The sequence below is a fragment of the Lepidothrix coronata genome, unplaced genomic scaffold (genome assembly GCF_001604755.1).
Source record: "Lepidothrix coronata isolate B3197 unplaced genomic scaffold, Lepidothrix_coronata-1.0 Scaffold70, whole genome shotgun sequence".
Lineage (NCBI taxonomy): Eukaryota > Metazoa > Chordata > Aves > Passeriformes > Pipridae > Lepidothrix > Lepidothrix coronata.
The window spans coordinates 4,110,070-4,125,776 of NW_016690250.1; the positions used below are offsets into that span (position 1 = coordinate 4,110,070).

The following is a 15,707-nucleotide window of genomic DNA, read 5'->3' on the forward strand; positions in this document are numbered from 1 at the left end:
GTTTAAGACAGGGATAGGTAACTTACTAATTAAATATCACTGTCATCTCTCTCTGAAAAAAAAAGAAAAAAATCTAACAGCTGTCTAGTACTTACTAGAGGACATTCACTTTTGCCAACTAGCAAGCATATGCTCATTTCACACATGAAATGTAGAAATAATAATGTCTCTGAGGGATATAAGCAAAATGTGGGAAACAAAGACTGAAAAGTAGGAATCAGAGACTCCAACTTTAGAGAAGAAACTTAACTGGAGCATTATGATGAGAGTAACAGTCATAGTCAGCACACTGTGAGACCAAAGCACTAAGCTCACTCGTTTGCTTGACAGATATTTTACCAATCAACAGACTCAAGTGGGCAGTTATAAAGAAACTCCATCAGATTTATCAGGACAAAACTTGAATCCCATGAAATATTATGTATCTTTCTCTTGTATACCCTCAAGGTACCTGTAGTTTGACAAGGAAGAGAAATCTATCTTAGCATAATTGTGATTAGCAGGTATTTCCATGCAACATAGAACTTCAGAAAGATACTACAGGTAAGCTCTGGGACAACTTCATTTAATATTCAAGAATTTAAGGCCTCCAGTTCAAAACAGACTGACCTAGAAATTAATTTTCACTTTTGTTTATGCCATTTCAAGGACTACTTTTGACTATACCGTTAAACAATAGACTGAAGTCTAACAGCAAACAGTAAAGAATTTATCTGCTATCTGTCTTTGTGGGCTGGAGGTGGAAGTTTTCTTTTATAAAAAGAAAAGTAATTGGTTTCTTAAAAAACACAAAGTAAGTGGAAAAGAGCACTAGAGAAACTATCTTCTCCTCCCCTGCTTAAGCAGAAGGCAGACAAAGTGTGAGAAAAACAAACCTAAGAGGCCTTATTAATTTCTGACTGTATTTTTGCCCATGCTACACCTGTAATAGAGAGCAGCCTTAATAAACAGGCAGACCTATGGAATAATGTTTGATTTCACAGCACCCACACACAAAAAATTATGCATGCTACATATCTAACACCTTATAAAGCACATTAGTTGTATGTTAGCTGGGTCATCACCTAAGCTGGTGATCTTTCCTTGCCTACCAGATATTGTTGCAGAAAGATCTCAATTCACCGCAGTGGAAAAAGGTGATGCACCCACCCGAGACTCAAAAAAGCAGCCACATTTGTTCATACAGGTTTCATCTTCTAATTAAGGCATTTCCACATCATGTGTGTTGACTAAAAAAGAGGAGTTCCTTTGAAAAAGGTTCACACTGTTCCTGAGAGACAGAAGGGCTTACCTCACAACCGGTGGTTTTAGTGCCATCAACAGATGGATATACTTTAACTAAGGGAAAACAAGGATCTCAGTGCAAGGTGAAAAACCAAAGGAATGGAAACGGTCTCAGACTGCAAAAGATTTCACACTCCTTCACTTAAGGCCTGACAAGTAGTTGAAGGAAATTCATATTTCTGTAACCTGATAACTTGTATTTGGCATGAATAACAGTATAACCCATAGCTGAATCTGAAACAAAAATTAAACAAAAACCCCTCAGGAGCATCTGCTGCTGCACAACTCCGATTCCTTAAGCAAGAAAACAGGAGATGAACAAAGCTGATGGAAAAGGCCTTGGAAAGGTGAGGCAGAAAAAGCAACTACTTTGGGAAGTGGAGGTGTAGTTTTTCCAGTTCTCTGCATCTGATAAGTAAGAAGCAATAAACAATTGTGAAAATTTAAACAAGTTGAATGTGTCTAAACGTCTAGAAATTTCCAGAATGCCTTTTCAACAGAATGACAAGATCTTACTAAGACTGGTGAGATCTTATTAACAGAGACTACTGACTGCTGCTTCTTGGTTTGCAACAGTTACTCTAGCAAAATGAAAAAAGAAAAAAGTAAGGTCATCTTGTCAACTTAGAAACCAAAAAACCAGGTATATCATCACAAATCAAACTAGTAAGGAACCCAAATTCCTTAGTACGCAATTCCAAAAGAGCTGACAAGAGCAACACTTCACTGTTCTCAAGGTGTCAGTGAACAGCAGAAAAATAAGCTTTTCTTTTTTGTGAATACATCACATGGAGATTAGCCTGTGAGCATTATTCATAACTATTTCCTGGGCTGCAACAAATGAAGTGTGACCAGTAGGTCAAGGGAGGCGACTCTGTCCCTCCACCCTGCTCTCATAAGACCCCAGCTGGAGTGCTGCATCCAGCTCTGGGGCCCTCAACATAGAAAGGACATCGACGTGTTGGAACAAGTCCAGACCAGGGACACAAAGATGATCAGAGGGTTGGAGCCACTTTCCTATAAAAACACGCTGTGAAAGGGTTGGGGTTGTTCAGCCTGGAGAACAGAAAGCTCCAGGGAGACCTTAGAGCACCTTCCAGTACCAGAAAGGGGCTACAAGAGAGCTGGAGAGAGACTTTTTACAAGGGCAAGTAGTGATAGGACAAGAGGGACTGGCTTTAAACTGAAAGAGAACAGGTTTAGATATTAGGAAGAAATTCTTCACTGTTAGGGTGGTGAGGCACTGGAACAGGCTGCCCAGAGAAGCTGTGGATGTGCCATCTCTGGAAGTGTTCAAGGCCAGCTTGGATGGGGCTTTGAGCAACCTGGTCTGGTAGAAGGTGTCCCTGCCCAAGGTATCTTTAAGATCCCTTCCAACCCAAACCATTCAGGATTCTTCTGCTCACTCAGAGGAATCTCTTGATGTCAGAGGCCAGGCCTTAAGTTCAAATAGTGCCACACAGTGATACTTTAGAACCACTTTCCTATACGAAGATCAACGAGTAGGGAAGCATTGCCTACATGGTGCTGCTTCAGACTGGCTGTCCTACACTGCCTCTTGCCCAGAACAGAGTCACTCCCCTGCAGCAGAAAGGTACTAAGTGGTACTAAGGCAAAGAAGTAAAATACATTCCTCTGTGAAGAAGATCTTGACGAAGATGATTGAGCCTGCACCATCAACAAACTGCAACAGCGTGCCCTGAACACTTTCAGGGAAGAGAAACAGTAAACTTGAAGTTAAGAGTTGATCTGTCCTCAGCAAACATCACAGGAAGACTGCAGGTAGACAAAATGATTACAGAAAATCATCAAGCTATCTTATACTTCCAAAGAAGATCAAAGAATAGTGCTTGAACACAAAGGAAATCTGCATGCAGCAGCAAATAAATTTATGTACTTAGTGGAGTAATAAGAATGCACAGGGAATTTACCCTTCCATCATATTTTCATGCAAGAAGAAAACTTTTTTCATGACAATGCAGAGGAGGGGCATCAAGTTCAACAATCAAAAGGCACAAAGGTTCTCAAAGAAGAGCCCTAGACAATAGATACTACAGGTAACAGAGGTTGTCCTCCACTAAAAGAAAAAAAAGTTACATTTTTATAAAGACTTCTGACCAATCCCCTTGAATGCTACAGTATAAGCACATGAATTAACTTGCCTCATTAAGGAGACAGGATGAACCTGCATTAGTTCCAAAACACTATTTCAGGAAATAAGTTTGCAACAGTATGGATTCAGCTCCTGAAAACCTTACATGACTGATGAACTTCAGGCACAATAAAGAATGCCTGACAGACTTTTGCCAGAGTTCACAAACATCCTCAACTTTGTAAGTCTGTCAGAAGTTAACTAGGGAACAATTATTTTCATTTCTCAAGAATGACACTACACAGCAGGATAGATGAATTTCACAACTGTGGTGCAAAGAATTGCATATACCACAAAAGCAATTGGTTGCACTAATCTGCCTTTCAGGCATTCCTAGTCAGCAATAGTAAAGACAGCCAAATTACATGATAAGGTTTCAGAAAGAGTAATGATGCCTTCCTTGCTTTTAATTTAAGATTCATATTCAAATATAAAGATTAGCTATTTTTTAGAAAGTTGTTAACTGTATAAAATTCCCACATGGTTTTGCTCATGTATTTCTACATTTTGCAACTACAACAGCTCCTAAGTGAGGCACAGACTAGAATAGCAATTATTGCCATATTATGTTGTGACTCTGATGTACCTAAAAGACTTGCAAGACATTAATTTCCAAGACTTTTTCACTTTTAACACACACACACAAAAGTAAAAAAGAAAAAGGTTTAGTGCTCAGACAATTATTACAATTAATAAACAGGATTTTAATAAAACATACCAAGAATATGTTTGTAGAATGACCTCGTGAAGTAGATATTCACCAACTGCCTGTGATTCAGAGCCAGCCCCAGGATCTGGCCTGCGAAACGGAAGTAGTTCAAATGATCTGGATTTACAGAAGAGTTACTGTTGGGCTGGAAAGTTGTTCCTATAAAATAAAAATATTATCATATTTCGGTACACTTTTTTTCAAGTGTTTATTTGTCAAATACACTAAACACCTGAAAACACTGCAACAGTTTTATTTTGGGGCTCTGGAAGTTTGGGGCTTTTTGCTTACACAAAAAAGACTTCAGATAAAAATGTATTAGAACGTAGTGACACCCTACTACTACAATGATGCTGCTTAGTCACTTTCCACGGCATCGCTCTGAAATAATTATCATCAACAAAAAGGGAATTATAAACTTATAAATTTCATCCTCCATCTCAGTATATTGCTATGGGCATTTTTTGCTCACTCTAATGGGCTTTGCTTCTAACAACTTGTGAACATGCTCAAAGGAAGGATCAGCATGTAACTACTTCCTTTCACCTGTTTCCAGCCAGATGCAGGCAGGACACAGTCCAGTTCTGGTCTCCTTGGAAAAGACTACCTCAAACAGACATCCCTGAACTTTTCCTTTTAGCTTTCATGAAATAATCTACTGTTGACTGAATCCCTTGCCACTTTCCAAGACTTTGTAAGGTAGAAAACAAAACGCTTAGCACTGATGATGATGTGAAATCTTTTATTGATAAAGACTTGCTTTATATGAAAAACTCGAAAGACAAAAAGTCAAATGCAAGGGAGATCAACATCTGCTTTTGTAACAAAAACTAGCTTACTGAATTTATCAATTTCTAAAAGGAAATAGAGGAATACCTCCACAGTTCTCCTGCAGATGCAGAAGAAAGGAAAACTCTCAAAGTGCTATGTCCTTCTACAACCAGGCAGAGATAGCATGGACCCATTAAAACCAACATCTCACTCTCCTCTTACAGAAGAGAATGAAACTTCAAATGAAGGAAAATATTTCATACGTTCTTGTAAAAACAAACAATGAATAGATCATTTCTCTATATACAAGATCAATTCTGTCGGTGTTGCCTTTAAAAAGTAATAATCTTATATTCTGAAACGATGCTTTTATGAAAGACAATACTCTAAAATTAGAGGGAAAAAAACCACAGAAACATACCATCAGCTGACTGGGTAAATAAGGCGTAATCCGGGTTAACTATTTCACTGGACAAGATATCAAACCATTCTCGCACCACACCCTGTCCCTGCATGTCAAAAGAATAAAACATATTAGTACAAAGAAGTTTCACTGCTCCAACAGTTATACTGAATAACTACATATTTCTTTTAAAGTAATTTTAAAATAGGGTTTAGTTCAAAACAATACTTGTGAAAGAGAATTAATGTTTCCATATGAAAGTACCATAAAAAACAATGTAGTTTTACCCACCATGCCTTCTTCTCCATGAAATCTCACAGCAATCCCCTGCTTTAGTTTCGCACTATTTGCTTTAGATACAACTTCACAGCTACTCCTAAAAATAGAATCTAAATACAAAGCATCAATTAATTTGTTATATTTCAATGTATTTCAAAGATATACTAATTCCATTTATAACACAATACCTCTGTGAACCAAAAGAATGTCATTTTCATTGACAGGCCTGTGCACCATGTCCGAATCTGGCTGCCCAGCATGCAGATGTTCATAGAACCACTCACAGCGATCTTTAAAGGGCTACAAAACAAAGTGTAAACCATATTATATAGATGCATTTCACCAAACAATTAATCTCTCATAAGCATGACTGGAAAATCGTTATGCAGACTTCTCCATTAATTTTTGAGATGTGCCGAGTTACCTCAGTAAGCTATACGGTATTTTGGGAAAAGAACAGACGTGCCCTTAAGTGCTTGATGAAGTTTGGTATGCTGAAGCTGGGTATGCGGAAGACTGGACCACCAGTTATGCAGAAACTGCTATCAAAGTTCTCCACACAAGAGAAAAACAGCACAAAACTTCTTACAGGGAAGGAGTGGGTGTGAAGGACTCTAGAGAAGAAGTAAGTCACTGGCTTCTGTAATACTACTGATAATCAACCACAGTTGAGCACAGAAGCACAAGGGATATAAACAAGCCCTACTTGTAGTAAAGTCCACTGGCAGTATAAAACAACTCAAAGGAACCAGAAACCTTCCAAAGGAACTCCTAGGTGAGAAGGTTCTAGCTTGTTTGACTCAGGATTGAGATGACATTTTGCAGCTCTTCCAAGACAGGACATCGTCTCATATCTTTCTCATCCATCGCAATTCACAGTACGTACATTTAGCTGACCTGACAAACAGGCTGTCAGTTCTCAGGATCTCTTCATTATTCACAGGTAATGAATTTCAAAAACACAGATTTCAACCAAAGAATGAATAAACAATACATCTAACACCACTGTCCCACAAATGGGACTGGATTACTAAAAACACTGTACCTTTAAAAATAAAACACTGTACTGTTCACGACTAAGAAAATAAAGCTTTTGGAACAGACTTTCCACAATTATTGGGGAAGGGGGTGTTATGGTTGGGTAGAGGAACTTTACCTTTGTTTTCAGAAAATTTGGTATTTAACCAAAATAGTTGACCAAAACTCCTTTAGTGTAAGGAATCTTTCTAATGGAGAACAAATCAAAAGTAAACCAGTGTGTGCTAAATGAAGGAGTTCCAACCAGCTCATTATCACCCAAATACCATCTTCATTTGTAATAGAGCACATGCACAGCACAGTAATGAAAACATGGCAGATGCCTAAGACTACAGCGTTATGTATACGAGCCAACTTCCACACGGGAGTTTGCGTGCCGATTTTTCAATGAAACTACACTGGTCTCCCCTAGAGTAACTCTCTAATCTTGAATTCATGTCCAATGTCAAACTGAGAAATGAGTTTATAATTTTACTTGAATAAGAAAAGAGACAAAACAAAGAAACAAAAAGAAATGGTAGGAAACAGAGCAAACTGTAACAAGACAACATGATGTTTCACTAAAGGAGCTGTCACTAATTAACTATGGCCAAATCAACTAATAGTGGTATATTTATCCTCTGGTTTGTCTCAAAATGTAAGATTACATCAGGGGAATTAGGGGAAAAGTGCAGCATTTTAAAGCCCAATCTATTAGATGTGCAGTAATAGATTTAAAAATAGAAATTTAGCTTTGTTTAACTGAAAATTGGACTTGTAAGGCATATCTAACATCAGTTATCTCAAATGGATTCACATATGTATTTTAAAGAACTACAAGTAAAGAAATCTGGCTGCCATGTCTGTTTAATCTGATCTTCCAACATCCCACATTCAGAAGCACTAGAGGCCACACTTAGTTCTTCCATCCTCCCCAAATGGAATTTCTTTAAATATTATTTTTAAACAAAACACCCTTTGTATATTCACAGAAGTTGTAACTAAGCATCTCCTGACACTTACCTGAGCTTTTATGATGTGCATAAATCTGGACATCAGTTCAGGACACTCGAGAAGAAAATGAAAGTGATCAAAAATTATTTTGGGGTTTCTGAAAAAAAAATAAGTTAGAAGCCTGTTAAGAGATTTAATAATAATGCTTCATGATACAAAAATTTCACATAAAGAAACAATGCAATTAGTCATATAAAAAGGTTTTAACAGACACTTCTACTTTGTCATTTTTTCTCGTTTTCAAATACCTCATCTGCAAAACATGGGAGGATTAGAAGCAGCTCCCCACACAGAAGCAGTCCCAGAGAAACTCTGGGAACAGTCAACTGTAAAAAGATGGTTTAGACTCCTTTAGGAAGTCACATATTGGAGGAAGAATGAAAGTTTTCATCTGCCTCAAAAGTGAAGCCTTTATTTGGAATAAATATGAGGAAAGGATCCATTAAAGAAATTATTCTGTTGCTCTGTGAAATAGATTTTTTCCACAAAACCCCACAGAATCTTACAAATAGATCATTTAAATATGTAAAAGAGTTCATTTAATTCTGAGCTCCGAATCATTAATCTGTACTCCCTTGAATTTGGTAGGACCATTAAAGTGCATATAGTACATAGGTTACAACAAAAACCTAAAAATACAACTCAGTAAGAAGAAAAAGATCAGTTTGATTTATTGAGGGGGAAGGTGGCCGGGCAGAGAGGTGGATTACAAAACCCATATTTGTTGAAGCTTACCGGTTAACAAAACACTTAAGGACATCATCGTGTTTACAAACAAATTCTATAAAACGAGGTGACGTCATCCTGTTCAAAAATCATATGATGCTTTCGGTTAGTGAAATTGAAAATAATTTGAATTACATAAATTGTTTCCTTTTTTTTTTTTAAATAAAATACTGCACATCTAGAAACTGATATTGTTTAACTAGCCATCATGAAACTAAATACTCAACAGCATTAAGATCTCATAATAAACTAATAGAAAAGCCAAAAATGCCAATAACCAAGAGGGTCACGCAACATTACCGTTAACTGTTACTAACTATATGCACAAGAAAAGCTCAAGCTAAGGGAGATACATATTTTCCTGTTGAATCCTTCCAGCTTTCAATGGAAGGACATATATGGAAGGACTGATACTACATGCACAATGTATACGATATGCAGGCTGTTCTATATTCTTGTTCATTGTATAAAACTCCCACCACGCATCTTATAAATTGTGCTATGCGAGAAAGAGAACCAGGAAGAAATAAAATTCAAGCTTAGCAGACTTAATAATGGGGACAACGGGTTATTTAATGGCAAAATATACATAACAAAAAAAAAAAAAAAAAACAACAAAATTACTTGTCAGGCAAGAGTCTCACACTAGCATGAATTTATTTTTTTCTCCTATACATATATCTGGACAGAGAGGGAAAGATAAAAATGGGTGCAAATTTTATTACATTTATTTACACCTATCCTACAAAAAAAAAAAACAACAACCAAACTTAATTGTATCCTTCAACTTCAGTAAAAGCTAATGAATAGTTGCAAACACAGTTAAAACCCTCTCATCAAGTAAACAGTACTTTACTTAGTCCAGGATAACAATCCTAGAATTGTTCCTGTTCCCCACACCAATTTAGACGAAAGTTGCTAATTTTATCCAAAACTGAGGTATTTTCCTTATTCTGTTCTGAATATCCTTTCACTCATCTGCACAAAAAACAAACAAGCAAGTAAAATCTTTCAGAGACCAAATAAGAACATTTTAAACAGATTCCTGGTCTGTGAGATGATTTGAAAACATTAAACAACTAAAAAAAACCTAAAAATTAATTTCCCTAAAAGGAAATTAACTCCATTTGTAAATTGGCACACAAGCTGTAAGATACAATATATGGAGAAGAGGAAAAAAGCATACACTTGTCATTTTTGATGCTGAAAACTTGGAACATTTTATTTCAGTATATTAATTAACAATGCCTAGATTCAATGTCAGCATCTGCACAAGAAAAGCAATTGTGGCAAGTAAAATAAAATAACCTAAATATTTCAAATGTTAACCAACATGAAATGCCATCCTCGTATGCTTATCAGGAACAATGGAAAGCTATGAGATTTGCTTACTCTCTTCCACTAAATATAACGACAAATCTATATTTAAAGCCATTTTAAAACATTTTGTCTGAAAACATAGTTTGTTATAATTTCAAATGTTATTTGAAGATGGCAGTGGTATTGAGTTACACCATTTACTCCTATTTATGCCTATGGATTTTTTTGATTTTTAGCTTTTTGTAGATTTTAGAAGTAGCTGTAGTTAGCTCACACTTTAGCACAGTAGTTTACACATTTACGCAACCCCAATACCCCATTTCATATCTAACTTTCTAAATTCCCTTATCTTGTTTACACTTCTCTCAAGGTAGGCCTTCTTTCTGTTTAAGAACATTTGCACCCTGGCTTGAATAACAAGATACATCATAGTCAAAGCATCCTTCGAAATCCCAGAACTTTGGAGGAGCTCCAAGGACTGGACATGCTGTGATGAAGATGAGGAAGAGGGGATGTTAGAGACCCCTAACTCAATTTCCAGAGGGGTGTGCCAAGGGGCAGAACTGGGATGATCTGGGGGGCAGATTGATCTGGGATTGGATGGACTAACACCTTAAATTGTGGAACCCCTCTGGACACGGAGGGGGACGTCTCTGTACCCCCATGATGGTTGAAGGCCTTCTATTGAAACTGTTCTCTACCTTTTCTCTACTATTAATTGCCTGGTAAGTTTTTGGCTCCTGATCTTAGGTAACACTATTAATATAAAAACTTTAGTAAAACAGAGCAAGTCTCAGATCTTTGTATTCTCTACACAGTTCTGAAAAGCTCTAAAGCAACACAAAATTCAGCCTTCTTTCCCACATCCCAGGGAGTCCTCTCAGTGGTTATTGAAACAGTCCTTACGCTCCTGACTTCCATGACAGTAACTCTCAAACTTATGTAGTATCTGTGGGAGTTCTTAACACGAAGCATAAATTATGCTTTGGGACAGACCTACAGGGCAAGGCATATCAGCAAGTCCCCTGGACACAGGGAAACAGTCACCTTGATGACTGAATTTTGGTGCAAAGAGATGGATGGTGGCAGGGGCAATGTACTTAATCACTTCTGTAAACATTTCTGCTCTTCATTTGGCTGCTGTAAACAATACTCAACTGCATTTTAACTTATATCAATGTAAATGGCTAAACAGCTGTTCCTTTTTCAAGATGGAGGAAAATTAAAAGTGAAAGTACTGAGGTTTTTGTGGAACATGCTGATCCCTAAATCATCTTCCAGAATGTCCACAGAGGAGTATGCCCCAGACAAACATTACTGGCCAACTTGAATGCTTTTATTCCACTCAGTTTGTCAGAGAAAGAAAAGCCCTCGAAGTGGCCAGGAATAAACAAGAGTTGTCACGTAGTATGAACCTTGCTTCTTGATTCCTCAGAGAGCTTGTAATACCACCATACTTATCTAATCCTGCAGTCACAAGGACCAAAGGATCCTTTCCTCGCAAGTTCACAAATATAATAATCCATAAAAATCTTGGCCTGACTAAGATCTCACTTACAGTGAACACACTCGTTTTCTGTTTAAACCAGACACTAAATTTACCTAAGTTGCAGTGTCTGTTCCACACAAAACTACATGTTTGTCAAGCTGGGACTGGATTCCAAATGACTGTTATTTTTGAGATTGAACTCTCCTTGTTATAAACTTCTGCAATATAGTCAAGTTTTGCCCCAGCCATCATTTTCACACACAAAGATAGTTCACTTTTTTTTTTCTGAGCTTACAGCTGTTCTTGTTGGATAATCATATTAAATTCAGGGATAATTTCACATTAAGAACCAACAGCAAATACAGCTAAGTTTCTAGAGATCAAAATTCTATTACCTCCAAGTATACTGCATGATTACAAAAAGTCATTAGACATTTAATACAAAATTTGTCCCAGTGCAGCTACACTCACAGGCAGCAGCACTATGGAAAATTTGCAGTGCTGTTTGGTGCCATTAGAGCCAGAAAAAAAAAAAAAGCATTCAAATAACTGAACTAGTGAAAGCATTAAACATACCCTTGACTGTCACTAATACAATGTGGTCAGCACCAACATTCTTCCAAGAAAGTGTGTGTGATTCTGAAATGGTAATATTTTGGATAACAAAAATTAATCCTCTCCTTACCCCTGAGGCATCTGACAGGAGCAGCACATATAGAAGGCTTGAATGACAGCACTTAGCCTGTTTGCTGTCATGGAGATAACATCCTGGCAATCAGCACAAGCTTCCTGCTTCCCAGCAACATCATATGCTTTTAACTCGACAGTATCAGTGGATAGGTCTTTTCTTCCCTCAGTTCCTGCAGTGGTAAAGGAAGGCGCAGGAGCAGCATCCTGGTGATCTGATCCTTTTTGCTTCAGTAAAATAGAAGTAATGTTGGCAGAGTTCCTTTTGTTTTTCATAAGCTCTGTAGCTATAAGAACAAGCCATTCATCTAGAGAATGCCAGAGCAGTTCCAGTGGCTGTAATAAACACATGACAAAACAGACAGAAAGGGAACACGTTGACATTAGATAATAATAATGTGATAATGCTGTTTGGGCAAGTAGGTACAAGGCACATTTTAAAGCTTTAGGCGATCCTTTAGAGGTCAGGTTAGAGGTAAGTCGAATACTCATAAAAAATTCTGTACTTGTAGCCAAAGAGCACAAAGAAAATTTCATATAGAAGGAAAATAATCAAGCAGCAGATGGAAGAAAGATAAAGTAATTTAGAAAGAACTATAGAAGAACTACAGAATTGAACTACATAACAGAGTTTGGCCTCACGGTTGTTACACAGCACACTACTGCCTGACCGCTGCAGTCAAGCAGAGAAACAATAATATACAGGCTGAGTTGCCAGAGTAAGAGAGTTCTTTTTTAAAGACCTGGACAAAGAAGCTCCCTCTACCAAGAAGATGGAGCGAACTCCAGACAACACCACAGAGATTCAAACCAACGCACGTATCTAATAGGAATGTGCTTTATGTAGAGTGTGAGATCATACAGCTCATTTTGATAGTATCCCAGATGTCTCAGAGTAAGGGTCACTAACATCTAGCTTTATGAAACAAGTATCATCAGAATCACAAATCAATTTTTAAAGCTGTACATTTTTATTTTAACAAAGGCACTCTCTATTCACTACACCCTGCCCAAAACTAATAACATTAAAACCTGGTACAATTCCATCACTACACATTTGTTCCTAGGTGTATTGAGGAGAAGAAGGCCTGAGCATAAAAAAAGGCCACAAGGGGTGTAAGGGTTTGTTTTGCAAGCCTGCATCTAGTGAGCACTCAAACAGCATTCAAAGAAGTGGGTGGAGAACTGTATCACTTTCTTATGCTCCAGAAAGTACTCAGCACCTTACATGGGACATGAACCATAGTCTGATGGTTTATGTCAGAAACCTGTATCAAAAGTCAAGTTACCTGCAACATTTATATCCACAACTGAATTCTAAGATCAGCAGCAAACTCCAATTTCAAGCTACTGACTTCTAAAATTTTCAATACAGATCTCAGATTTAAAATCCTGAAGTTCCATGTTGACTTCTTTAACACAGATTTAACACCCATTTTGTAGCAACAATCTCTGCGGTTTCCTTAATAGTCTGTACTAACCAGTTAGACTATCTATATTCAAGAAAATGCAAATAAAACAAAAACTAGAAAAGGAATTCTGTGTCACTAAGCTGCACGTCACGCATGCAAGAACTGGTACCAATGAAGAGATACAACTGCCAGGTCTTCAAGTAGCTTGCAAACCATTGCAATAATCTAAACATATAGTGGGTTTTTTTTCCCTCCTCCCAAAAGGCAAAAGAGACAATCACAACCATGTTTTCAAGGAAAGAACAAAAAAGGAAAAGGAAAGGCAGGAATAAGAGAGAACTGGAAGTCACCCAAATCACTCAGCACTATGTGTGATCTCCCACTTCCCAGTCACTGTAAAATTCAGGAAAGAACAGTCTAACAGCCACAACTGTTGATTACCTTAGCATTGCCAGACCTGTGTGCCCAAACAAGTTCTCATCAGCAGTTTTATATTTTTGAGCTTGAAATTGAAATCAATCTTTTAAATATCATGGAGGCAACAGTGGCCCTAATGAAGGTTTTAACACTTCTAAATAAATAAATTATAATAATTGCAATAATAACTTCTAAATCATCCTGAAACGTTAGTTAATGCAACAGTAGTATACATTTTGCTTATTTATTAAAAACACAGGTGTGGTTTTCACACACTTAAGAATTATTGATATTTTCTGGGACAACCGTGGCAGTTGTGTAATATAAATTTACTGCACAAGACTTAACTCCACATTAAATTGAGAAATAATTCTTTCAGCATACAAAGTAGTTTGGGCACACAGATGAGTGATTCTGCTGAAATACCATTTCCTTTGCAAATTGCAATTGAATGGTTTTGTTTGTTTCATAGTGAGTTCTGAAATTATGTGGAATTGAAAAGCCATGTTTACCATGTGAACCATCAGATTTTGTTGGTAACTATTTTTTCCTTTTCTCTCTCTCTCTTCTCCTGCTGCCTGCACCATGTGACCATTTTTCTTTCCCCTCTCTACTTTCCTCTTTCTTTACTCTTTCAATCTGTTTTCTTCGTTTACTTTTTTTTCTTCTCTTGTGGGTAACTTAAAACCAATGAATTGTGTTTTACTAAAGCTAGTATACTGATTGTTTTTAGTGGGTGTTTCTTGTGGAATGGGTCTTTGTGCTGAATGTTTTAGTGAAATGCTTTTTCTTGGTTGTATTTTACTCTTGTAAAAACCTTTTGTCAAAATATCTTATTTTCCTCACTAAATTAAAAAGAATTTCTCTTAGAGAAGAGTGTGTGACTCTTTCTCCGGAAGCTAATTAGAGGTTATAACGAACCAAAAGGCTTTTAAAAAGTCTTAAATAAAAATGTAACTGCTCTGGGCAGCTTAGAGCTTAAATCCAGAGTGCAACATAAAAACAAACATAAAAAAACCCAGACACTTTTAGAAATGAAACAACTAAACAGCAAGCACCTAAAGCATGTGTTTGAAAACAGCTACAGATCAATAACCTTGCAAGGGTAGTAGTAAGCTGATATGTTTCAAAGCACGTAATAATAAAGACTTCATGGTCACAGTGAAAACAACACACAGATCAAGATTTCAATTGTTTCCATTTGTCTTGTGAAGCTGGATAAAACCGAATGATCAGAACTCGCAGTGAATCTCCAACTATCGTTTTGAAATGACATGAATATAGTCTACTATATTAATATTACCACATTTAGAGATTACTACACTCTTAAATAGAAATAAAAACAAAGTTTATGAAAATCAGCTGGGTAACTAAACTTTCAACATCTAATAAACAACCTATTAAATAAGAAATAAACAGAGATCATAAGATGAGATGTGCATCAGGGGTTAAATGAATGTAGTGGGCAAAAAATAATAAAAGAGAAGAAAAGAGGTAGGTTTAACTTAAGAAGGGATAGGGACGTCAACCAAACTTACTTCCTGTTCATGAGATGTCTGATTAATGAATGCATGCTTTGTGAAATTCATCTCTTTAACGTCTATCTTCCTAACAACATCATATACTTTTCTGACCTTGAACACCTGACTTCTTGGAGTTTTATTTCCATTGTAGCCCATGTCATTTCCATTACTGGGAGAGGATGGGCCAATGCGAAAGACATGGCAAAATATCCTCACGATCCTTAAGAGACTCTTCATTTGAGCTTCATAATTACTTGACAAGCTGGGGGAAAAAAATGGAATGTTAAGTTTCTTCTCCTAGATGGAACAATTTAGTATACTAAGGAGTAAGCAATCTAATAGTAGGGTCTGATACACATGCTGGAAAAAAATTCTAAGGTTTAAACCCTAGTGAATTTTAACTTCTATTTGCTGCACCAGCCCCAAAAGTCAAATATAAGCACTATAATTCTACTAACATGTACACACAATTTTAACTAGTAGTTAAAACAGCAAATTCCAGAT

General features: G+C 36.9%; 1 protein-coding gene across 6 annotated transcripts in view; it reads right to left on the reverse strand.

Moving 5' to 3' along the window:
* HACE1 (HECT domain and ankyrin repeat containing E3 ubiquitin protein ligase 1) overlaps window positions 1-15,707 on the reverse strand; it is a 51,732-nt gene that overhangs the window by 14,332 nt on the left and 21,693 nt on the right. For 5 of the 6 annotated variants that reach the window (XM_017818717.1, XM_017818722.1, XM_017818718.1 and 2 more), the window contains 8 exons: window positions 15,219-15,465; window positions 11,850-12,187; window positions 8,365-8,433; window positions 7,639-7,726; window positions 5,787-5,898; window positions 5,611-5,708; window positions 5,338-5,425; window positions 4,155-4,304 (listed from right to left, as the gene is read on the reverse strand). In XM_017818717.1, coding sequence (XP_017674206.1) covers window positions 4,155-4,304; window positions 5,338-5,425; window positions 5,611-5,708; window positions 5,787-5,898; window positions 7,639-7,726; window positions 8,365-8,433; window positions 11,850-12,187; window positions 15,219-15,465 — 1,190 coding nt within the window. The remainder of the gene's footprint in view (window positions 1-4,154; window positions 4,305-5,337; window positions 5,426-5,610; window positions 5,709-5,786; window positions 5,899-7,638; window positions 7,727-8,364; window positions 8,434-11,849; window positions 12,188-15,218; window positions 15,466-15,707) is intronic. The other variant, XM_017818719.1, reaches the window with a different exon arrangement.